Genomic DNA, 23,970 nt, shown 5'->3' on the forward strand with positions numbered 1-23,970 from the left:
CCAAGGCCGGCTATTCTTGTCTTCTTAAGATTACAGTTTCTCCGGGACTAGCCTAGGGTCTGTAGTTGTAAAGGGACTACTACTATCAATCGCCGTATACAAAGCCCCAATTCTCGTCGAGGTGCTGTTGGCCTCAAGGGACCTGACCGGCGCGGGTTCACAGTTCTCCGTCTTGTTAACAGACCCTAATCTACTTCGTCTATGCATACTTTATGTTCCACACCTACAGTCCCAGCCGGTGACAACGTGACCCTAAGCTGTCCAAGGTAGGAGGTCGGAGCCGTGCAACTCGTCGTTGGCTACAAGGTAGGAGCTTACAGTTCCCTCATCAACAGCCGAACCAAGGATTCATGGAGCAGTGACTGACCTCGGGCGTGAGCACCGACGCACCAGAATCGGGAGTTGCTCGAATCACACGCCTATCTTCTGGTACTAGAAGCCGGTACCTGAGGAATACCATGTAGCACAATTTCTGCAAGATAAGTTGATCGAGGCTAGACCGCAAGCACCGAGGATATGCGTGTCATTGCCTGGATCGCCACACACTCTCAGGCTTACCTCGGCCGTATTGATGGCACCTAGATGGAAGGGAGGATGGATGGAAGCGTCATATTAGAGAGAGCAGAACAATGAGCATAACTGCAGCAAGGGGGAAAAATAACACAAATTCATGATCCAAGTAATTATCTCGTCTAATCCTGCCTTCCCTTCAATAGTCTCTTGGTAACCTTATCTTTCTCTATTATGTAAACCTGGGCACCCCAACCGGAAAGAGCGTCACGGTCGACCGCACTGAGAAGGGCTTGGGAGATGGTCTCGAACAGGTCCTCCGGAGCCTGTCAAGGGCAATCAATCTCAATTAGCAACTGATCGGATATAATCCCCCAACCGAGGAACAAGAAGAAACATACCAAGTCCGGCTCCCACAGACCCTCGCAAGTACCGAACAGTTGATCACTTGCGGTTCCGCTCACAATGAAGTCCTTGGCGAAATCGATACACCCAATGCTGTCAAACCCGCAGATGAAGGGCTTGCCCGTTGTGCTGTTGATGCCGGCAATGACGGGGCTGACGAAGAAAGGACCGAAACGCTTCTCGTACAACGACGAGCTGACCAGGTTGGCCAGGGTCTGGGGCGCGATGTTCCGCTCCTCGCGAAGACGGTACATGTTCACTTTGAAGCGGAAAAGGTCGGACACGGTCGCCACATCGGTCGCCAGACCCGTCAAGCCGAGGAAGGTCGAAGGGCCGTAGTTGAAGATCTTGGGGAAGTTGTTGGAGACGGTCAAGGCCTGCATGCCCAGGCGGAGATCGCAGGCGATGGCAACGCAGTCCTTACCCACCATGGCGACGCAGGCACCGCCATCTGCGCAGCGGAGGGTCAGTCAATGTACAGATCATCGAAATGTAGATTATCGAGGGTACGCACTGATATCGAAGGGAGAACTCTGGTAAAAACGGTTCGGTCAGCATGCTTGCTCAGCTCAGACCCTTGAGGTCACGCAGGGCCAACTTACCATGATTGGGGTGAAATTGTGAGTGATTCAGGCGATACGGAGATCTGTAAAGGGATGAACTGTAGTAGATAAGGTAGGGGTAGAGAGAATGAGGAGTAACAGTGAAGCAGAGATGAAGGGGAGGAGGATGGTTGGGAGGGCGAATGGATGGGCGGAGGATGGATGGAGATGGACGGAGTTGAACTGAAGCTCTGCCAGCAACGCGTGGAGCCGCCGAGCTTCTTCCGATGACGCTTGCGCCCGCTGCCTACACTCTCCCTCTCACCTAACTTAGCTATCTCAATCTCGGTTTGTCAGCCTTCAACCTTCCTTTCTCTTGTATATCTTTGTTGACTCATATCTGTCTTCGGTTTGGGATCTAACTGACAGGCATCAAACAAGCACCGTTGAGCTTCTCTCCAGCTATCTCAGCAGGCCTGCTGTTCTTTTTCTACTTGATTACCTCGACTGCCACACCCCGCAGCCTCGCATCATGAGCTCGCATGTCGTAGTCCTGGACTCGACAGCTCGAAGGGCTACCGTCAAGACTACCCCGGGCAAGCATCTGACTGACATACTGCAAGAGGCCTGCACCAAGCTTGGTGTAGATCCCAGTCAACATGGGCTGAAGTAAGACTCCCGCCATAACACAACCCCGCCATAGTATCGAACCTATAAAGCAGTGTGCACTCAACTGACACCGTCTTTGTCAAGATACAAAGGCAAAGAGCTCGACATGTCGCTCGTCTTTCGACTGTCCGGACTTGCTTCCGGTGCTAAGTTGGAACTGGTCCAATCGTCTCGCTCCCCCTCGGTCGTCACCGTCGCGTTACAACTCCCCGAATCAGAAGCACGGGGAGCCCCCAACGGGCGGCTTATGGACAAGTTTCCCAGTACGACAACAATCTGGTTCATCTTGCGCAAATTCGAGGCGGGCGTTGCGGGCGGTACTTCGACCCGCAACCTGACGGGTCGCGGTGTACCAAGTGGCAACGAGGGCGCAGGTAGACTATATTACGAGACTCCGGTGGTTCAGGTCCTTCAACGGGAGCTGTCATCTTTTGCAGATTTTCAAAAGTCACTAGCACAACTTGGTTTCAACAGCGGCAACGTGTTGCTAAGGCTCAGCTTCCGGCGGACGGAAGAGCCATTGGAGGAAGCGATGACCAAAATCCAGGAATACTTCCAGACCTCCGAGGACCCAACCCCAAAGCAAGAGGAAGCGCCCGCACCTACGGAAACGTCGCTGGAGAATGGTATCGCTGAACAGCGGGATCCCGAGCCCGAGTCCACACCCGCCTCTACATCAGCGGCAGCACCAGCACTAGAGCAACCTACTACCCCTGCCCCTCAACCCACCATACCAGCCTCAGATCCGTCAGAAGTCCCCGCTGGTTTCTCGCGCCCCGTGACCGTCTTCTCCCCTCCATCCGGCGACACGCCTCAGTCCGCGCATACCACCTACAACGAAGCCGATTACATCCCATCCCTGGACCACGCACAAGCCCATCAACGCCGCCTTAACGCCGCCTCACGACCCCAGCGACTCCCCACGGACGCCGAGATCGCCGCCAAAGCAGCCGCCGAGGAGGAAAAACGGGCCGCCATCGCCGATGTCGAGGTGAAGGTCCGCCTCCCCGACCAAAGCCAGGTCGTGGCCAGATTCGGCCGGGAGGACACGGGACGAACGCTGTACGACTTTGTGCGCAACTGCCTGGCCGCGCCGTTTGCCAGCGCAGAGAAGTTCGTCATCACGTATCTCCCCGCGGGTTCGCGAGGTGGCGGCGGCGGCGGCGGCGGCAGCGGTCGGAAGATCCAGGAGGTGATCCCCGATTCGGACCAGACGCATCTAATCCGAGACCTGGGGCTGGCGGGCCGGGTGCTGGTCAACTTCAGCTGGGACGAGAGTGCTTCCCAGGCGGCTCACGCGAGCCGCGAGCTCCTGAAGCCGGAGTTACGGACCCGGGCCCAGGAGATCAAGGTGGAGCAGCCCCCAGAGGTCATGGAGACCGCCGAGGACGCGCGTGGTCGGACATTGGGGACCACGGGCAGTACTGAGACCAAGATGGGCGAAAAGCGGAAGCCCGGCGGAATACCCAAGTGGTTGAAGTTGCCAGGCAAGAAATAGGGGGATTGGTGGGAAGGTCTTGTAGAAGTCGAAGATAGATAATGAATGAAATGCTTCACATGATTGTATGATACTGACATGGTCACCGATTACGAGTGGTAGTAGCGAGGGTACGACTTCGAGATCTGGGTCATAGTTGGCGTGGTCCGAATTACATGAACCTGTGGGCAACACTATAGTTCTAGAGGCAGTAGCTCATCCGTTATCATGGCCCATGATACTCATCTCCGCATGGAATCAATGCGACCAGAAATAGCAACACCAGAGAGAGCGGCGGGTTACCACGCTCATTCTCCACCTGAACCAACCCACCATCCAATCTATAATCAGAGATGCGAACTCCAGAGCCTACGTAGGCCTAGACCTCCATCCACCACTGACACACAATCACCCACCCAGATCATAAACATTCAACCTCTATTATAAGCGATAGCAGTCGGAAAATACTACCAAATCTACAAAGCACGAAGAAAAGTAGGCCGAGAAAGGGTATTTTATTTAATTCTTGGGATGGGGCGACGTGCGTGGTGGTTTTCTCCTCGTCACTGACTAGTCCTCTTTTTTTCTTCATATTCCATTATTCTTGTATCCTTCCACTCTGATGACACATAAAAGAGAAGAATGATTTTTTGTTCTCGTTATCTCATTCTTGGCTAATCGGGAGAGAGAAACACAGTTGGTGGTTTTTGGTAGGAAAATGGAGAGAGAGAAAAAGAAGACGTTTAGTGAGCACCAACACGACGGGCCTCGGCGATGACCCGCTGCATGTCCTCAACCTTTCTCTTGCCACGGCCGAAGGTACCGAGCTAGATTGGAGACAATCACATGTTAGTATTCATGTGGGATGAAAAAAAAAGGTATAAGATGGAGAATTGTTGGGGAAAAGGAGTTCGGAGAGCTAGCTCGTTTGTTTCGGTTCAGGTTCAGCCCATCGGTTCGGTTGTTCATAGGGGATCGATGTGGTTGTTGGTTGCAGTTGAGCTGGTAGAGGTGAAAGTGAATGGTATAATACGTTGAAAAGTCGATGCGAAGTCGATACAATCCGAGTTGGCATTGAGTTGGACTGTATTCAACGATACCGAGTAATTGATTGTCGAGGATGACCAACGAACGTGGATTGACGCAAGACCGAACCAAAACGAGCTGCCTGCGAACCTTTTCCCCCTTCCCTTCACCCATCATAGATTTCATCATGCAAAGACGTACCCTCTTCTTGGCGAGCTTACGAGCGCGCTTGTCCTGAGTGTTTCTCAGGAGTTCGATGATGCGGCGCTCATAGGGGGCAAGACCGACAACCTCGCGGGCGATCTCACGAACGAAAGCGGTACGGCGGGAAGACTGGCCCTTGGTACGGCTGACCCGGGTCTTGGGGGTGTTAAGAGGGGTGGTCTTCTGTATGGCCGAAGCATCAGGTCAGTAACTGTGTCCGTATTTTTCCATGGCCGAATTTTCCTTGCAAAGTCGTGAAGGAAGATAGCGGAAGAAGAGCGCGATTTGATCCAGCCGAGTCGGTCAAGTTCGAGTTCCTTCCCCCCCAAAGTCCCTTATTCCCTTCTTCAATTCCATGAATCCCAGAGAGCTTTCCTGAAAGCATGGTGATATCTCTGGTTTCGACAATAATTCACCCTGCTCTTGGCATAAAAAAATCCTCCTTCCCGTGCATATTTTCCCACCCTCGACATTTTTTTCCACCACACTCGACCGGATCAAATCGTTGTTGCAGGAGATCAAAGAACAGGGGACAACGTACGTGACCCTTGTTGAGGCCGACCACGATTCCGGAGCGTTCCTGAGCCATCACGACGGTTATGGACTGCGGTTGGCGACGACGGTGTTGCTGCTGAGAGATTGTCGAGTCGACGTGCGCCGGTGCGGATGGGAATCGCGATGGAGTCTGCCAGTTTTTGGTTGGCCGTTGCGGGAGTGCGTAGCGAGGGTAGGGCTTAGGGTTGCTGTGGTTGAGTCACGTGCCGTAATCTTCTCTTATCGCTTATCGGTATATCTTGCCTCAGGTATTTTGTGGAGAAAGTGGCTTCCAGCTTCCACTTTTCTCAAACCAGGTTGCATTACTATGTACCTGTTTGCTTATGCTATGTAGTATATTGCTTTCCCCTATCATGCTTATACTGCGTATGTGGTGAGCTCTACGAGGGAGTGGCCATCAGGCGACGGGTAGTCTGCTGCGCTGATTAGAAGATCTCATAAACTCTCAAGTACGCTGATTTAGCTGCTCAGGTAGCCTGCTTGCTGAAACAGATTATCTGATATGTATTTTGTTCTACCGTTATACGCCGCTTTTTTTGTCTGCAAGGCCTGATCACATGGATTTGGCGTGCTTCGTATGCCTCCGCCGTGGACTTATCACGAGTCACCCGATGGCCAGTCCTCGTTATACTTTCTCATCGCTCCGTCTCAGGTCCAGTCTCAATATCTACCTCGACGATCTTCAAGATCCCGGCTCTGGGCCTTTGCTCTACCTCACTTGTCGGGTCATGGTCATCCACATTGATCGCCTCTGGTACACTCCGATTGGCAGTGGCCTCCGTCGTGGTATAGCATATGCCCTGATAAGCCCCAACATCCCTCATCTCCCAGTAGCTATCCGCCGTCGACTCCGTAGTACTTGTGAAGTCGTGTCCAGATCTCCAAACCCGCTGCGGAATAATACGCATTGCAGGTCCCGGCCCCGGTCCCGGTCCAGGTCTTTGGTCGATGGCGGCAAGGGGCCCCTTCACCTGCGTGGAAGCGCTCCCCGTGCCGATGCTCGATACCCAAGCCTTGGCTTTCTGGGACGAATGTTTGAAGAAACTCGGCAGCGCGGGCAGGCAACTAGCGACGATCCCTGAGGTGATCTCGGCGGTGCTATATCAAGGCCAAAAAGTCAGTACTTTAGTCTAGGATTCCGCTTCATCATGATGCTGCAAGAGCACTCACGTCCATAGGAACTCCGGAAACCAGTCATGCGTTCTGTCCCGCGTGGTGCGGTTTCGGACGCTGACTACGAGACGCATCACGCTGCAGATGCAAGCACTATGAAAGGGCATTTTTCAGCTTCCCGCCCCCGGCCAGACTGGTCTGGCTCTTAGCAAGACCAGATTGAAACAAAAAAAACGAAATGGACTCAAGAGCCGAAGGGAGAACAGCGTACAAGATGCCGGCTGCAAATACAGCCGAAAGGCCCATCTTCTTCCACCATGTCATCTGCAAGCGCCAGACACAGACAATGGGAAGCAGGAGCATGAGAAAGTCCGAAACAACGTTCACGATGGACGTAACCAGGATCGGATGTTGATGTTGATACACTGCCCGGGGATGTCCTGGTCCCAGATCTTGGAGCGAGGTTTGCATTCGCAGATCTTGACGATGGTGTCGGCTAAATAGAAGAGGAAATTCATCCAGTTGAGGGTTTGGATGAGCCAGAAAGGGGTGTTGCGCTTTGACGGCGCGAAGAGACGGAGATATAAGAGTAGGATGGATAGCTTAGTGATATAGATTAAAGGGCCGTAGAGGACCTGTGATGCGTTCGCTAGCTACATGGTTCACCATCAGCAAAGACCAAGAAAAAAAAAAAAAAAAAAAAAGAAACTGGCCGCAGTGGGATTTTCTCAAACCTTGGAGAATTCTCTCAGATCGGAAGCAGCGACGGCCCACTGGTGAATGCCGCTCCCATGTCGATCTGTTTCGAAGGTGATGGCAGCATATCCTATCAGGCCAAGCTGTTCATGTCATAGAAAGGCTTAGTGTGTGTGCATAGGTGTCAAATGGGAAGCAGGTTGGCAACTCGAATCGCATACCCAAGCCAGGAAACAAGTCACTATCGGAATGCTTTGTTCAGCATAATATTATTTCCAAGATCCCAGCGAGCTGGCTCACTTCACAGGGACGCAGTACATACAATCCTCCCATCCTGGAGCTCGTGTGATGGAGATTTTCGAATACAGGCGCATCCCAACACAACACGAGCTGACAGTGAGGCATACCGTCTGGGTCAGTATGTCTTCGGATCGCAATGAGCGTCTGTATTCATACGTTAATGTAGTAGAGCCATTGTTGGTATCATCCATTGTGCTGATGGAGAAACAAAGACAAGCAAATATGACCACTGGGGGATGTTGAAGCCTAGAAGCAGATCATGCTGAAGCAAAGTTTAGAGCTTCAGAGCCTGGAATGGACAGCGAAGGCTTACTGGTTGATGCATATATACAAAGACTTGCTCCGCTACAATGGCTGACTATTGAGTGACACTGTGATTAGAATCGGCCACGACCTGCCGTAAGCCGGCGACGCAAGGCGACAACCACACCTGACAAGGAATGTGTGCGTGGCACACACAGGCATGCGATCGGGCAAGAACTAACCGTCGTTATATCCTGTACTCCTTCTTCCTCTCGATGCGCGATGGTCGTGTAACATCTTACGGCAATGGCGTGCCTCGTAGTCCAACATGCACCTACGGCTTGCTTCGACTGGTCGGTGACATGCACATAAAGAACTAAAGGAACCCAAAGAACAAAGAAGAAGAAGAGGATGTTGATCAAGAAGTATTCAGTATGCATCCGATCGGAGTCGGAACACAAACAAGGGATAGAAGAATGACTGCTTCGCTACACGCATAAGCGCCCTTGCAGGACCGGACCGACATTCACGCCACTCAGCCTCGTGGTCTAGGTCGAACCAGTCTTACATACTCAGGGAATTTGAGCTGTCTCCGCTGCATTGGGGCTGTATGCAGGGCGCACGGAAGGAGATGGTCAGCTTTCGCATTGACCCGACCCATTAGACTAATAAACATAGGCAGTTGGTGGATAATGTTTGATTAACCACTAAGCTTGCTATAAGACTGGATTGACGAAGCATTATATAATGAAGGTTTGGTGGCCGCCTTTTAATTCGTGTCAGGAGAAAGTGAAGGTCAAGATGCTCTCACAGGGTTACGGCGATTAGGCCATTCAATCCCTCCTCCCAGCTTTCTTTTAGCTCACCGCAGAAGACCTCCAGTTGAGACATATCAAGTGTCTTGTCCAACTCGGAGGATAGCTTACTGCCTTCCGGCCCGCTGCCGGGACCAACTAGGACCAGGTCGATCAACGCGCCCAACCCACCCGAAGCCGAGACGTGAGATTTGAGGGTACGACCACCGGTTCTGATACTCTGGAAGACTTGGCGTGTAGTGTCAGTCAGTTTGTCAATTCTTTCACGACTCAATTTGGCGTTCTTGAAGCCCTTTCGCGTGGCGACGGTGGTTAGAAGGGACAAAGCCTTAAGCGAGTCCAGGACCATGAACTGATCATGGAAGTATTTCCAGGTTGGCGCAATTGGTGCGTCCGAATCCAAGAAAAGCGCGGTTTTCGAAATAACTGGGGATACCTTCCCGTCACCTTCATTGATATCCCGAAGCCTTGAGTCCAACCATGCTTCCACCTGGGAAAGACTGGCGTCTGCTTGTTCGGCAGTGACAGATTTGGACCCACTCAAGAACAGAGCAAGTGCCAGAAGGCTCCGGTTTGTCTTAGCACTTTCAAGCTCTGCTGTTGTCATCTCTGTTTCCACATTTTCGCCCAAAATGTCATCAAGGTTCGGTAGCTCGGGCTCAACAGTCAATGGCTTCTGAGTGGCCAGAGACTTCAAAGTGCCAAACAGATGGTCGGTTAAATTCATAGATTTAATCCATCCGTTCTAATCTTGTTAGCTGCAGTGATGGCATCACGAGAGAGACGGATGAACTTACACTAGGCAAAGGACCCAAGCGTATGCGCTCTTCAATGGTAGGCTTTCCAGGGGCTTCGCAGTTCATGAACGCGTCGAAGACACGTTGGTCGACCAAGGGCGATTCATCTCGAGCTGTGCCGTGCGGTTGTGTGAGCATGAGAGGAGAGTAATGGTGCAGAACCTACTTACCCATATCTTCGTATCTAGTCATAGGGTCCCCACCAGCCAGTCTCTGTATGCGCCTTACGTCTAGCGCCCACATCCTGCGGCAGATGCTTTGCCTCAGACGCTTCTGCAATTCGATGGTACCTTCGATATTCACATAGCTGCCATAATCTAGTCCTCTAGTGCGATGCCTGGTTGAGGTGAGATCTGCCGTCCGAAAGAAGTTAAGGGCCTGCACAAAAGCGGATTGTGGGTTGAAGTCTTTATACTCAGCTCCCTCAACTGGTGGGGCGGAGTGTGGGTGGATTGTGGCAAGGCGCGTGAAAAGATTGTGGGCAACAGTTTCGAACTGCACTTGCTTCACTGAAAGTTTACTGAAGCTGCTCAGTGCCAGGGATCCTGCACCCAAGCGCAGATAGATCCTAACGACAAGTAACAATGCCTGATAGTTGTGGGGTGAGTCGACAAGGAGGCGTTCGAGGATAGCTGCTGCGCGAATGAGCACGGCGTCAGGAATCTGCTGATCAGCAACAGACGTGTGCGGTTCGCTGAAACGCATCAGGCTCATGGCCGCCAAAATACATAAGTCATCGCTGGGCTGGCTTTCAATCGTGGTGGGAGCCGAAGTTTTCTCGGGGCGCTGGACCTCACGGTAGACCTGCAGGCAGCGGACGATGAAATCTTCGACTTGGGGCTTGGAGACGTTCTCTTCGTTGGCCGAAAGACAGAAACAGTACTCGAGTTTAAGCGCGTTGATCGTCGCGACGCCCTTCCCTGAAGCTCCCTGTTTCAAAATTAGTCTACCAGCTCCGTACGATATTCCAAACAACTTACATCTGTCCCCTCGTTTTGCCCTTCCGAAGTATAGTGCACCAGGCTTGTCATGGAAGCTTGATCGAGTGATGACACGTAAGTCCTCAGATCGCCGAAGCAGTAGAGCTTGTGCTTGTTGAGATCATAGTATTGCTTGCAGGCGGCGATTAAGTCCTCGGCGTTAGAGCTACCCGACTTAAACCCCCAGTGTACCATGTCAAGCCGAGCTAGGTGGGCATTGCGAGACTTGGGCACAGCTGCCACAAAGTCGCGAATGAAGTCCTGAGTTGCGGTGGTAGTCCTAGACTTACATTTTAGCCGGCGGAGCTTCATCATTGCATGAGAATGCACGTTGCGAACTTACTCTGACGAGTCAATTTTCTGAGTTGAGGTGAGGAGCAAGTGCCAGACTGCCCAATCATCACGTTCTTGAAGAGCCTTCAACTCTTCCTCGTTGCTTGGAATAGTGAGCAAGCTCTTTGCATAGTCCAAACCTTCTGTCCACATTTGGGCTTTTTCCAGACTGGACAGCTTCACTCCAACAAATGACCAATCGTTCTGCACAACGCGCGAGTTCAAACCTAGGTTATCGCTGTCGAGAATCTTGACAATTTCTGCATGGCGCTCTTGAGACTCAAAGATCTTAACAAGCAACAGTAGCTCCTCGGCCGATTGAATAGCTCTGGGAGGGCTCAGCAACTCCTTCTGTGTGTACGATTTCAAATATCACCATAATGCCCAGACAAATATCCAACCACGCAGAGGAAGATGACCGACGAGAGGCTGCTAATCGCAGAGGAAGAAAGTTGTAACATACCGGATCTTGAGGAACACTTTCGCCAGCTTTGGAAATCATACGATAGGCTAGGGTTCCGAAAAGCTTGCGTTCAGCCTCCGAAGCACCCGCATCGACGGAGATCAGGTAGCAAAGGAAGATGGCCCAGAAATAATACTTCCTAGTCTTGGGAAAGTTGCTCTGGAGAGACATGGCAGCCTATGAATTGACCAAGTAAGACCGGTTAGCGTCTCTCTTAAGCTTGTCAACGGCGCCTGATGGTTGCGAACCTTTTGCGCCGACTTCCAGTCGTCGCCCTCAAAACCATACTCAAACCACCGCAACTGGATATCCAAGTCCTTTGGACTAGCCTTAGAGGCCCTTTCCCACAGGCTTCTCAGGGTGTCCCCATGGTCGCTAAGTTTTTCCAGTGTCTCGTGGAGGATATCGAGGGTCTCCAGATCCGTGGTGGGAGGTTCGGCTTTACACAGTTCGAGAGTTTCGGCGATTCCACGTTTACGGTGGGCTTCGTCGGCATGACGGTAGAGAACATACGCCTTCCATGCCTTTTAATCAAGCGTTTAAACTCCAGTTAGCATAGAAACAATCATATCGGAGGGAAGCTCTTGAATGCTACCAGGGATTTGCTTCGACTGAGGTAAATATCTTGACACAAATCACTAAAGGAAGGACTCACTTTAAGAAAAGGTGTGTCTTCACCCTTCTTAATACGCTTCTCGATCAATTGCAGGGCCTGCTTTAGATTTTGTCCATCAATGGCGTCTTGGATCTGCTTGTTCCGCCGATAAAAGACGGCGTCATTAGTGGAAGACATAGCGAATGCTTCGAGGAAACACCGGGTTGGAGAATATAAGGCTAGAGACTCGACTTGTCAATAGCAACTATAGAGTGCAGGAGAACGTATGCTGCGCAAGCCAGCACAGCACACGACGTGCGGAAGAACTGATTATGCAGCAAAGATGAGGGGGAAATTGTTGGTGTTTCTCCAACTATCTTTATCGTCTTTCTGCTGAGTTTGGTGGGCGGGGAAGCTCATCTGGAAGGCGGTGACGGCGGCATGTGGCCATTCCTTCCTTTGATTAGTGGGGTTATGACGCAGTCATAGACTGACCGATTAATTATCATGATTCCAATTTCATCGGAATAATTGGCTTTGTCATGATCCCATAGTAGAGGTTCAGGAATGGAGTTACAAGATAGAGTCACCTGGTTGGATCAAAGCCCGAGGATATCCGTCCGTGGTCAGGCCCGACAGGAATAGTATATCTTGGTGGTCAAAACGTCAGGCCGAAAGTCAACCTTCCTTATACACATCTTAATTTTAGAGGCGCATAGTGAACCCCACGGTGCTGCTACCCCTAGCAATAAAACAAAGAAGAGACTTTTCCAATTCAATGACAACATCAAATAAACATACAAGTAGCGTACAAGCGTAGGCGGAAGGCGAGGAGAGGAGAAGGATGAAGAAGACATCAAAATGAAGCCTAACGCCTACCTGATAATTCAGCCAGCCTGTAGATATCCCCAGGAGGCATTTCACTCTTGAGAGATTGCTCATCGTTAAATTCGTCGTCAATAATGCTCTAGCTCGCCGCCGAGCAAAGAACAACACCAAGCAAAGATTGTTGACGATCTCTGCTTGTCTTGATCGAGGCCGGCATCTAGGACCGAAGCATACAGTACACCACTATCGTCATGAATCACACTACACAGTGGCTTGCGGCCAAGGTCGATGCTGGCTTTTGAGCAGGTCCTGGCATCGTGGGGCATCAAGGAACAGGAAACCAAGGCAACCTAGAGAGGTGGGCTGCCATTTGTTTGTTTCTGTAGTAGCCTAAGCACCTCTTTTCTTTTGTGTCAACTGTAAAGATAACGGTTAGCAATGACGAGAACGGCAGGGAAAACCTTTCCAAGAAGGTCCAAAAGCTCCCGAGAAAGGCATCCGACGGATGAGCCCCGGCGAAGATAAAGGGAGGTGACCACTTAGAACAAGTTTCACTCACCCATTGCTTTTTACAGTCGCGATAAGCCCTGGAGAGTCAATCAGCACATGGTACAATAGAGTTGAGCGACTGCAGAGATGAGAATAGCCACCAGATACAGAGTGCAACACTGACGATCTGCACTCTTGATAAGAGAACAGCAAGCGCAAGTACACTTTTGTGTTCACAAGAGAAGGCAATATGAATCATGAGGGGCTAAGACACTCACTGGAAGTAGTCATGACACATCTCTCTATCGAAAGCATTGCGTTTCATACATTTCAGACTCCGGTCTGCGAAATCCTGGCACGGATCAAAGTATTCACTTGCAGACTTGCTATAGTGCTGTTAGTAATGGATGTCACACTAGATGCACTGACGCTAGATAGCAAGAGGTATGGTCCAGCAGTACAAGCGAGCGAGCAAGCGAGCAAGCGAGCAATTGCCATCAATCGATAGAGTAGCCAAGGCATGTTGTGTTATCCCCGTCTGGGACAACAGCCGCATAGAAGAAGAGGTACGGTGCCAAGCAAACGAGAAATTGAGAAAAAAAGAGACCGAGGTATAGGATTTGAAAGATGGCAAAAACAAAAGGGGGTTAACCTACTTGGAGAATTTCCGCTCAACCCGTTCCCAAGAGTTCGATTGGACCGAGTCCGAGGCAGCTGAGGACGGCGTTGCTGCTGCTTGCTGCTGATTTCGCTCCGAGGAGGAGGAGGGGGAGGAGGAGGCCATCGTTTGGATGTAAGTTCTATACCAGCAGAATTTAATTGACACACGTTTTGGCAGGCAGGATGGATGTGATGATTGCCGAAGGTAGTCGGAGAGATGTACTGTAGGTAGTATGCGGAGGACATGTAAGTGAGCCTGGACTCCCTGGAGTGATCGATTGGCAGGCGGAAAAAGCTGGACCCGCCGACCTTGGCGTGGGGAAATCCCTCCGGCTCCGGCCTTCGACCCCTCCTAGTCATTCTTCCAAAGCATATCTACTCAACATATCTTTTCGTAGTACGAATACAGTTTGCTGAGCAGACAATGTAAGTGAGTTTAGTGTCTACTCAGACGACTCTATAATAATAGGACAGAGCATTGAATCTACCCTATCCCTTTGAGAGAGTACAACAGTATTATCGTACTGATGTGTATCTGCCCGTCTGAGAAGCCGAGCTTTGATACAGTACCTCCTTCGATGCGACAAACATCACAGGACGGATATACCCTCCTTACTCTGCATTGATCATGTGCGCTTCTTTCTCTTTCCCGGATAAGTTATGGGACAGGTTTGCTTGAGTTCGGCTCTGTATCACTTGTGCGCTGACTTTGGGTTTGGCTCTTCTTGTCATCGTTCTGGTCAAGCGTACCTTTGGCGACGTAACATGAAAAGACTACCATAGGTCCTACTGCGCCATCAGAGTAATTCATCAGTATGAAGCGATCATGTCATACGAATTAAAAAAGTCCTTGAAACAGTTCTGTTAGATGGAGGCTCCACTTCCGAAATAAAGTATAGGCGGGGACAAAGTAATGGGACTAAGAATAGACTGAAATCGGCATCAACAGTCCTGTCAAGTCCATATTGACCTTCTCAAAGGTGGGAGCAATAGCCGACCGGTATTACGGGACACCAGAGGTTGAACAACAAAACCAAAATGATTCATGCATGTTGTGTGAACAACGCAAGGGCGACGAATCGGTTGTCATAGCTAGCGTTGCGTAGGGGCAAGAGAAAGAGAGAGAAAGAGAGGGGTTGTGTTATCGGTAGCAGCACAGATAACCATTCCATGCATTCGATCTGATAGCTTACTAGCCACGACACGACACCAAATCCCAAATCGGGTCAAAAAGTCCTTTCAGCAGCCAGACTTGGCAAAGAAGCTTCGGAATTTCTCCCTTCACTCCCCCCACTAGAAACCGTTAACAAATCCTATAGGTCCCTTGACGCTCGACCGATCGCGGTGATCGCTTTTCAAAACTCTTGCCCAGGTTTCATAGCCGCAAGGAAGGCTTTGGTGTCTGGCCCACTTCGCAATGAAAGAGACTTACTGGCCTCGAAGTATGTTGCAGAAGTCTGCGTGGGCCTGGTCCGGACTTCCTAAAAGGTTTGTTGCCATGCTCTTCCATAGCGCTAGTGACCTGGTCACAGAGCGTATGGAGAGATAATGCGTTCTTCACTCTGCTTTTCCAGCTCCACATGTTGCTCTAAGGGAGGAGCATTCGGCCCAATCGACAAGATGCCCATTACCTCAGAAAGATGACATGGTGGAGCATGCATCCTTTGTGCCAAACCCAACATAGGAATAGTTTCCATAGACTGGTCTATCCATGAAAACCTGCCTTGCAAGCACACGTTGAGCGAAAGAGGCCGGCAAGCGCGCCATAGTCCTCAAGACCGTAGATGTCAAAGACGATTGCATGGTGATCCAGTACTACATACTCTGTCCGGCTGATGGAGCCTGAAGAAGCTGTTTTGTTTGTCACATACGGTATTGTCACAGTCATCCAGCGAAGCCTCAAGATAGACTGGTTAGAGCTTGCCACTTACCTCGGACATGGTTATAAATAATGACCTTTGAAGCCCTCCCAACTTACCCTGGCCATTCCCTCAGGCAGCTCCATCTTTTGTATACCTCACTATTTGACTCTATTATCCGGATCCATCTGCGGCCTGATCATTCGACATATAAAGGTATGTCGCTGCCGCCGATCTATAGCATATGGCAAACATCTTGGATTCGCTTCTGACCTGAGAACCTCACAGTTGTAGACCAATGGCGTCTGTGGAGACCTACACCATGACACCAGCGCCAATTCTGGCAGGGCCAATCCAGCCCAAGGAGACAGAAGTCAGTCATCAAAAGACCTCGTCGACAGGAAAGGTTGCCTTTGACCCTTCCAAGCACCTGGATCACACCGCTCCTTCCAAAGTGTACAGCATGAAAGAGCTCGGCTATTCGGACAGCCGAGGTGTTTCTCCCGTGGGAGTCTCCGAGCCTTTCCCGTTGTTCTCTGCAGAGGCCATCCAAAGAATGCGCGAAGAGGTTCTCAGCGATGAAGTCTTCATGAAGCATAAGTACTCGAGCGATCTTGCTCAGTGCCAGTTGCGAGGATATGCGGCAGAGTGTGTAACCCAGGCCCAAGCACCTTTGAGCATAGCTGATGTTGTTGCATAGATGCGCACCGTTCATCTATGATGCCTGGAAAAATCCGGAGACGCTGGCAATCATCTCAAAAATTGCCGGTGTTGATCTCGTTCCCGCCATGGACTTCGAGATTGGCCACGTCAATATCTCCGTTCACAGCGAGCAGGAGAAGAACGAGGCTCTTAAAGCGGTCATGGAGAAGACGACTCGACAAGCAGACGAAGGCGTGGCCGGCTGTCCTTGGGAGGACGAAGACCCGATCGTTGATTGGCATACAGACAGTTATCCTTTTGTCTGCGTGACAATGCTTTCCGACTGTACAAACATGATTGGCGGCGAGACAGCTTTGAGAAAAGGTGACGGAGAAGTGGTGAAGGTCCGAGGACCACAGATGGTAAGTATGAAGGGCTTGATCCAAGTGGTAGCAGGCTTACAGCGTCTTTTAGGGGTCTGCCGTCATTCTTCAGGGGCGCTATATCGAGCATCAGGCACTCCGTGCTTTGGGAACAACTGAGCGAATTTCCATGGTCACCTCTTTCCGGCCTCGCGCTTCAGCCACCAAAGACGACACTGTACTTACAACAGTACGTCCAATATCTAAGCTTGGCGACTTGTACCACCAGTTCGCGGAGTACCGCTTTGAGATCCTCGAAGAGCGCCTGCGAGATGCCAACCGATTCATGCGTGATCAGAAAAGAGCGACCAGACCTTTCGACACCCGCCTATTGAAGCAATTTATTCGAGAACAGATCGCTTTCCTGGAGCACATGGACAAGGAGATTGTTGAAGATGATAAAGTTACCAAAGGTGTTACTGATGATAGCCACCTGGTATCAGAAGATCTCAAGCAGCGACGTTCCAAAAAACGAAGCTTTGCTGCTGTGGAGTAGATCCGAGCAGCTACTCATGTGGATGAATGAAGCGGTAATAAATTGTTCTTTTTCTTCCCCATCAGCCAATATGAGGTTTTCGTATGGCGCTTTCGATTTGTTAAGCGAACAAAGGGTTGCGGTTGGGCCAATCTTATCATGTCGTAATGACTTAGGGATTTTGGGTTTCTGTAGGCGAAATGTCGCTTGGGCAAACGAGGCGTTCGTCTTTCTCTTTTACTTGTAATAGGCAGCATTCAGTGATGCAACAGTGGCATTTCGTAAGATAGTCTTTAGGTTCGTCGTTTTCAGATCGAAGGAAGTTTAGTATGTCCCTGATCAAACCACGTATCTCCATGAAGGATCTGATTAGAGTGAATGTGTTCATGTTCGACTGAAAAATGACCGTAAGAGTACAATTCGATCGAGTACAATTAAAAGCCCTTGAATCCCTAGGCGCTAATTTGGAGAAACCAGGCAGCCTGACGTCTTGAGCAATGGGTCGATACGCTGGATGTCCGCGAGTTGCTGCCTTTCTTAGTTTCGACAAACATATGATAAGTCAAGCGGGCGAAAGAGGGATGCGCGCCAGACCATTGTTAGTTAGGCCCATGCTTTTCATAGACAGTGATGTGAACGTTTTCGGGTTCATGAAAGTAGAAGATAATAGTGGTTGCGGGTTTTATGTCATGAAGCATCATTTCTTAAGGGAGGGGAATTGTCCCGCGCGATAAGCTTGGTAACTAAAGCATTCTGAGAGATCGAGAAGGTTGTCTCCATCTCACGAAGATAACCGGCGCTAACAGGATGCTGACGCCCGGATCGAACTCGGCGCTAAATGCTCCCCATTATAGGGGAAGTTATTCCGGTCGATAAAATGGATCCCATCCAGTTGGATCTCCATAGTTAAACCGTTCCATTAGTTCGGGCTGTTGTGTTTGTTCGGTTTGCGCGCGGAACTTCCGACCGGCCAAGACAAAGTGAATGTGATCGGTGTTCCTCAGGCAGGAATAAGGAAGTTCTCTCCCCCCCCAAAGCTAATCCTAGCGGTATGAGTGCCGAGTTTTGCTTCCTCTCCTCGTCTCATCTCTCTTCTTTATCTCTCGAGAGCCGCATATCGAGGTCGCCCAGGTCACCTTTAGCTCATAATTACGGGGTTGCTTCCTCTTCGAATTTCCTGGCTTAAAACCACTTGGTGGGGGGCTATTTTACTCCTGCCATAGTTGCCTGTCTCCCTCCCTCCAGTGATGTCGGCGATCATCTCGCGTACCTGAAAAGTCCATACTTAATCTCTCCCCCCTTCCTAAACAACAGGACCACTTTCTCAAATCATCCACTTCGAAGAGCTTCGCGTACTTTGATATACGGTCTTACGTTCACCTCATATACACCTTTATCGGCCTGCGCAAAAGCAAATATCGAAAAAATGGCCCAAGCTGCTGCCGGGGCTGCCGTCTCGAACAATGGTGCCGATAACACAAATGCGCCCGCGATAACCACGGGAGACAACGCGTCGGGCGTGAGCGACTTACGCGGATATCCTGAATTATACATTGCTAACATCGTGTTAATAGCTCTTCCAAACTTTACAAGGTCATGTCGACAGCATTCGGTCCCTCATACAATGCGGCGTTTGCATCCGGCCGCTCTATGAACCCTATACTTTGGCTTGCGGGCATACATTTTGTTACAGTGTAAGCTCCCCAAATGTTTGGCGTAACTATTCGCACGGCGTCTGACAGCGCATTGTAGTGCTTAACCTCCTGGTTCGTTGGTGGACGACACAACAAAACATGCCCTGACTGTCGGGCCCCAGTGAAGGCGCAGCCTGCACCTGCTTACTTGGTAAGACACCCTGACTCATCCTTTGACGAGCGAAGAAGAAAAAGGCTCGATCTCACACTTCAAAGGTTAGAGCCGTTGTTCAAATGTTCACGAGCCAGCCCGAGCTACTCGACAAGGGCGAGACGACAGACGAGCACCAGCGCCATCACAATGAGGAAGCAGAGCGGTTAGAAAAGGACAGACAGAATGCAGACCCTAAGGAAGGGGGTCTGTTTCGGGGAACTTTCAACAAGCCGAAAATTAGTCAGCCCATCATGGATGACGATGATAACATATTACGTTGTCCGCACTGTGCATGGGAGTTGGAGGACGATGAATGTATACACTGCGGCTACCAACGAGATCGCGACTCGATAACGAGCACATATTATAGCGATATGGAAGGGTCCGAAGAGATGACCGACTACATGGACGATGACATTGAGGACGGGTTCGGAGAATATGATGAAGATTATGACTTCGATGAGATATACACAACCCTCCAAACTTTGCCGCCTGATCTGCACGACGCATTGTATCGGCAACACCCCGGATATTGGCCTCGCGATTGGCCTGCAGGCCCTTCTTCGGGAATCGAAGATAGTGAAATGGACGATGAAGATGACGATGCGGATATGGATTCATTCATTGACGACGACTTAGAACATGAGCATGGCGACTATTCTGAGTCTGACCGGTCTACAGTTGTCGGGCATCATGAATACTCAATTACACGATCCGAGGTTCCAGATAGCGGTACGCCTGACGAAATGCTGGATGGCAGCGAAGACGGTAGCAGCGAAGAAGATGAGGATTCACATGATTCAGAAGGCTCGGAAAACTCGGAAGACGACGATGATGACGATGATGACGAGCCTATCAGACCTGCTATTAGCAGTAGCCGGCGAAATCGAGTGCCAACATATCGTGTGCCATCGGATTCTCCTACTCCCGAGCCAGAGCAGTCCACCAGGGCTTCTCGATCGGCTGATGCGGCGCCTAGAACAACATCAGGCGCCTTTCGCCGTACTCAAATTCCGCCTGCCAACTCCGAGGCGAATGCAATATACATCGCCTCTTCCTCAGAAGACGAAGGTCCTATAAGACCTACGAGGAGGACTAGAAGAGAACGAGGAAACTGCTAGTCCGAGTCTCATGGCAGTTCCTTCCGCATCCTGGTCCATCACAGTCCCTTCCCTACCCTCATCTACCTCGTCCACAATGGCAGTCCGTTGAGAACTGTGGCGGCAGGAGGTAGAGGAGGGTGGTGGGCACCTTCCTTACATGAAAGGCGGTGGTTGGTGACTTCATCCTTTCCATCTCCTCCTTCTCCTCCTCTTCTTTCTCTCTAACATACGGATTGCTTCATCTTTACCAAGATCAGCTAGGCGCATTTGATACTTCCATTCTTCCAAGTTCTCAAAGTAGTGTCTTTTGGCTTCAGAACCCAGTCAGAGTGTTATTCCCGTTTGGTTCTCAGGCCAGATTCAGCACTATCATCAGCAGGTACAGGTACTGTTGTACCCCGCGTCTCAAGGTTATTTCCGAAAACTTACGCCGTTCATACGTCACCGGTTATTGACAAATAAGAGGCAAAAATGGCATCCTATTCCTCAACGTCGTTGTCACCATCATCCTCCATACCAGTTTCTGCCTTCTCTCGAGAAATTCATGCATCCAAGATGTCCGAGGAAAAGGTTGCAGTTGCTCGCTCTTCCCAGCTCGCCATGACTGAGGTTTCCCCACCGACCACCTACACGACATTCGAAAATCTGAACGCAGCTATTGCTGAGAAACACAGGATTTTGGCAAGTGGACGTCGTACCGACTCCTACCTATCCTACAAGTTCGTCACATATGACCTCTATCATGACGTTGAAAAGAATCGATCTCGCTTATGCTCCCGCGTGCGACTCACATATTTTCCTGATATATCCACTCTGATCGTCAAGATTCCCACATATGAACATGAAATTGCTCATGCTTATGTAGGACAACACCTCACTAGGTTGTCCGACCGTATGGGAATCGATGAGGCAGCATTTTTCGCTCTAGCGGCGACGAAGTATGTCGGACCAACTGCATCTGAGAAAGAAGCGGACGCATCATGGAAGAATAGTTATCTCAGACAAAACCATGCTGATTGGCCTCACCTGGTCATAGAGGCTGGTGTTTCAGAGTCTTTGCCGAGGCTCCGACTAGATGCATCGTGGTGGATTGAATATCCTTGCGGAGAGGTTTTGATTGTGTTGTTGATCAATGTCAACCGGGACCGAAAGACACTTCTCTTTGAGAAGTATATACCACGAGTATCGACCGCAAATACACGAGCATCAACATCCATCCCACCCAGATATGAAAAGGAACTGGTCGGAACTGTCAATGTCAATTATGGAGCCATGCCGCCTGCTGTCATCGGGGAGCCTCTAATCCTAGAGGTCGAGCGTGTTCTGGGACGGGTGGCAGTGCCACCAGAACGGGATTTCGAGCTCACAAGAAATTTTTTCCTGGCGCTAGCTGCTCATATTTCCTAATTGTGCAGGTGAAGAAAAGTCTACCTAGAATTGTCTAGTCTAGAAACTGCTTGCGGTATTCTGAAGTGTATTTCGTCTTTTCACGAAAAATCTGGTATATGTACATTTCCAGCAGATTTGCAGCACACCTAGGAGCAAGGAAGACAATAGGGGATCTTGAATGCCTAGATAAGTGCTTAGTATAGAGGGGTATGAGAAAGGCTTTCACATAGCCTTCAAGACTAAGAAAATACTCACCCTGATGATACTTTTATTCGAGAATAGAATGAAAGATATGACGATTCATACTGAACTGGAGTAGTTATACTATATTCATTCTGATATGCTGAAGGAAGCATAGATAGAATTTGCTGTACTGAAAGAGGAATATTTGAGGAAGATAGCTGTGTACTCATTAAGAAAGAGTTGACATGCATCATACTCATTGGCGAGAATATGACACTCGATAAGCCGTAGACACAACTGGTATAGTTGTTGAATAATCTGAAGATGCTCTGAATATACACTGTTCCATGCACCTGCTAATCCAAGTCGCAGAATTTGCCGCAACTGATCCATTCTGAAAAGATGGTCATAAGTCGAGATGGTGATGCACGGTCTATCCAAGCCTTGAATATACTTTTAAAACTATCAGTTAACTATAAAGACCAGTAATATTAGAAGATAGCAAACCTGTGCTTAAACTCGCCACATAAGACATTGCAATTCATCAGTGTTCCATACTCATCAGCAAAATAGATCGAGGGGGAATCCCGCATGAACGATTGGAGTAGCTATATGATACTCTCACTGCAGACTCGTTTCAGTTGCTGATCAGACATACTTGATACTGTTGCCATAAGGTACTGAAATATACAGCGGCTATGGATAATCTGTCTTGTAAGATCTTGTACCGGAGTATAGGAGCTAGTTGGAATAGCAGTAGTCGCTGCTGCAATAGCTGCACACGCACGAACCAGCCAAGATAATCCTGATGTTCGGAAAGAGAGACAGTATTATCAACTTTCTACGCTGAAAATACTTGGCATGGAACCAGGACGAGTCAGCACAAAATCGAAGAAGAATAGGTAGGAGAATAAGAGTGTGACCAAGGTCTGACAATAGTCCATGTTTTCAAGTACCATGGATATACTAAATTATATATATATATATATTATTCTGGGTTCCGTTACTTCAGTACTCAATGGTACTAGTAGTACTTATAGTAATAATAATAATCTTTAGTACTTTCAATATGGGTCCGCATTAATAAATCCTGTAAATTAGTCTATTAATCTATTCTGAGATTCTTTTAAAAAAGGGACTTTGATACTTATCCTCTGTTACAGTTGCAGTGTTATTTTAGATATCCCTATCTAATCTCTATCCTCATCATCCTCGCCCTCGCCTTTATCAAAGTCCTCATTCTCATCCTCGCCCTCACTCTGCATAGTCTGCTTCTTCTTTTTGTATCTTACATGCCCCTCATTATCTGAATCATCCAAGAGTCCTCTCCCTCCCCGCTGAACTGTCCCTTCTGTAATTTCATTTATATTAAGCCTGATCCGTGCATTCCGTTTCTGTACTAATGGTACTGCCCGTAGCGGGAAATCATTGACTGTTAGGTGTTTAAATCGATCCAATGTACAGAGAGCATCAAACATCCGAATGACGTAGCTCCAGCTGTGTTTATTCAAACTTAAGGTTGTTGGCTGACCTTGGCTTTGTTCATGCACGTTGTAAAGGTAGGAAACTGTCATTACTTAAAGGGTAATATCTAAACTATCAGTATCTTCTGTGAAAGCCTTTCATGGAGTATACTAACATTTCAGCCACTCCTGACCCAGTGCTGTGCAATCATTAATTGAGATCGCTGGTTGTGTCCAGGGAAAAACTTCAAAAACCCAAGCAAAATCAGAATGTGCTTCGGCTGCCTGAAAAATAGCAATATAGTCACAATTTCTGACTCGATTTCTTTTCTTGGCAGAAAGTGTCATTATCCAGTTTTCGAATTTCTTCAAGGCAAATTCCCAGGTCCGGTTTTTCCACTGCTTATAAAGGTCACGGGCACGAGACATTCCAGTCTTGAAGTGGTGATTGTCCTTTTCATTCCTGAGAATGTCTGCTCCACTGGCCAAACAACTCTTTGGTTGTCAAGGCAGGATATAAACTGTCAGCGAGCAATCTGCTGTAAGTTATAAAATAAATACCTCAGTATCGGAGAGAATAGATTTTGTTTGGTTTTGCTGAGCTTTTATTGTGTTTGTTGATTCTGTTCCAGTTAGGTAGTAGTAATACAGCTGCTGGGTCACTGTATTAGATATCGAGTCATCCTCAATTATCTCTAACGGTGCTTGTTGGCTAAGAATAGGTGGTGATGATGGCAGCGGCGCCTGAGTAGAGGACGGAAGTATAACTGATGATCCACGCCGACTAGATAAGTAAGAGGATCCAATTGAAGATGGTATATACTGAACTGAATTCTGGCTTTGGGTTTTCCGCAAATGTATTGGGGATGGCTGGCCTGGTCGCTGA

At 49.4% G+C, this 23,970-nt stretch overlaps 9 protein-coding genes across 9 annotated transcripts; 4 read left to right on the forward strand and 5 right to left on the reverse strand.

Annotated features, from left to right (window-relative positions):
• Nucleotides 1–600: 600 nt before the first annotated feature.
• Nucleotides 601–1,590, reverse strand: pup3 (proteasome core particle subunit beta 3). Its single transcript, XM_020204424.1, has 4 exons — nucleotides 1,518–1,590; nucleotides 1,430–1,448; nucleotides 912–1,366; nucleotides 601–836 (listed from the first exon to the last, which is right to left on the reverse strand). Exons 1-4 carry the CDS (start codon nucleotides 1,518–1,520, stop codon nucleotides 693–695), a joined length of 621 nt encoding a protein of 206 aa, XP_020060132.1. The 5' UTR covers nucleotides 1,521–1,590; the 3' UTR covers nucleotides 601–692.
• Nucleotides 1,591–1,883: 293 nt separating this feature from the next.
• Nucleotides 1,884–3,672, forward strand: ASPACDRAFT_75325 (putative UBX domain protein). Its single transcript, XM_020204425.1, has 2 exons — nucleotides 1,884–2,126; nucleotides 2,211–3,672. Exons 1-2 carry the CDS (start codon nucleotides 1,990–1,992, stop codon nucleotides 3,622–3,624), a joined length of 1,551 nt encoding a protein of 516 aa, XP_020060133.1. The 5' UTR covers nucleotides 1,884–1,989; the 3' UTR covers nucleotides 3,625–3,672.
• A 495-nt stretch (nucleotides 3,673–4,167) lies between these two features.
• On the reverse strand, nucleotides 4,168–5,523 carry ASPACDRAFT_1885295 (60S ribosomal protein eL36). The gene is made up of 3 exons (XM_020198392.1): nucleotides 5,375–5,523; nucleotides 4,831–5,016; nucleotides 4,168–4,430 (listed from the first exon to the last, which is right to left on the reverse strand). Exons 1-3 carry the CDS (start codon nucleotides 5,420–5,422, stop codon nucleotides 4,347–4,349), a joined length of 318 nt encoding a protein of 105 aa, XP_020060134.1. The 5' UTR covers nucleotides 5,423–5,523; the 3' UTR covers nucleotides 4,168–4,346.
• A 500-nt stretch (nucleotides 5,524–6,023) lies between these two features.
• On the reverse strand, nucleotides 6,024–7,688 carry ASPACDRAFT_57176 (uncharacterized protein; the record flags this gene model as incomplete). The annotated part of the gene is made up of 6 exons (XM_020203210.1): nucleotides 6,024–6,486; nucleotides 6,559–6,654; nucleotides 6,901–7,136; nucleotides 7,236–7,340; nucleotides 7,419–7,438; nucleotides 7,520–7,688. 6 exons carry the CDS (start codon nucleotides 7,686–7,688, stop codon nucleotides 6,024–6,026), a joined length of 1,089 nt encoding a protein of 362 aa, XP_020060135.1.
• An 859-nt stretch (nucleotides 7,689–8,547) lies between these two features.
• On the reverse strand, nucleotides 8,548–11,921 carry ASPACDRAFT_57177 (MDM20/NAA25 family protein; the record flags this gene model as incomplete). Its single annotated transcript, XM_020203211.1, has 8 exons — nucleotides 8,548–9,300; nucleotides 9,353–9,465; nucleotides 9,523–10,282; nucleotides 10,333–10,612; nucleotides 10,676–11,016; nucleotides 11,129–11,305; nucleotides 11,377–11,652; nucleotides 11,784–11,921. 8 exons carry the CDS (start codon nucleotides 11,919–11,921, stop codon nucleotides 8,548–8,550), a joined length of 2,838 nt encoding a protein of 945 aa, XP_020060136.1.
• A 537-nt stretch (nucleotides 11,922–12,458) lies between these two features.
• Nucleotides 12,459–13,879, reverse strand: ASPACDRAFT_75326 (uncharacterized protein). Its single transcript, XM_020204426.1, has 4 exons — nucleotides 13,697–13,879; nucleotides 13,319–13,426; nucleotides 13,111–13,138; nucleotides 12,459–12,968 (listed from the first exon to the last, which is right to left on the reverse strand). The coding sequence occupies exons 1-4, from the start codon at nucleotides 13,822–13,824 to the stop codon at nucleotides 12,942–12,944; spliced, it is 291 nt and encodes a 96-aa protein (XP_020060137.1). The 5' UTR covers nucleotides 13,825–13,879; the 3' UTR covers nucleotides 12,459–12,941.
• Nucleotides 13,880–15,881: 2,002 nt separating this feature from the next.
• ASPACDRAFT_39418 (uncharacterized protein) lies at nucleotides 15,882–17,119 on the forward strand (the record flags this gene model as incomplete). Its single annotated transcript, XM_020200586.1, has 3 exons — nucleotides 15,882–16,207; nucleotides 16,260–16,623; nucleotides 16,676–17,119. 3 exons carry the CDS (start codon nucleotides 15,882–15,884, stop codon nucleotides 17,117–17,119), a joined length of 1,134 nt encoding a protein of 377 aa, XP_020060138.1.
• A 1,405-nt stretch (nucleotides 17,120–18,524) lies between these two features.
• Nucleotides 18,525–20,067, forward strand: ASPACDRAFT_39419 (uncharacterized protein; the record flags this gene model as incomplete). Its single annotated transcript, XM_020200587.1, has 4 exons — nucleotides 18,525–18,617; nucleotides 18,673–18,792; nucleotides 18,851–18,943; nucleotides 19,009–20,067. 4 exons carry the CDS (start codon nucleotides 18,525–18,527, stop codon nucleotides 20,065–20,067), a joined length of 1,365 nt encoding a protein of 454 aa, XP_020060139.1.
• A 537-nt stretch (nucleotides 20,068–20,604) lies between these two features.
• ASPACDRAFT_57180 (uncharacterized protein) lies at nucleotides 20,605–21,456 on the forward strand (the record flags this gene model as incomplete). Its single annotated transcript, XM_020203212.1, has 1 exon — nucleotides 20,605–21,456. One exon carries the CDS (start codon nucleotides 20,605–20,607, stop codon nucleotides 21,454–21,456), a length of 852 nt encoding a protein of 283 aa, XP_020060140.1.
• Nucleotides 21,457–23,970: the final 2,514 nt, after the last annotated feature.

This window comes from Aspergillus aculeatus, assembly GCF_001890905.1.
Source record: "Aspergillus aculeatus ATCC 16872 unplaced genomic scaffold ASPACscaffold_2, whole genome shotgun sequence".
Taxonomy (NCBI): domain Eukaryota; kingdom Fungi; phylum Ascomycota; class Eurotiomycetes; order Eurotiales; family Aspergillaceae; genus Aspergillus; species Aspergillus aculeatus.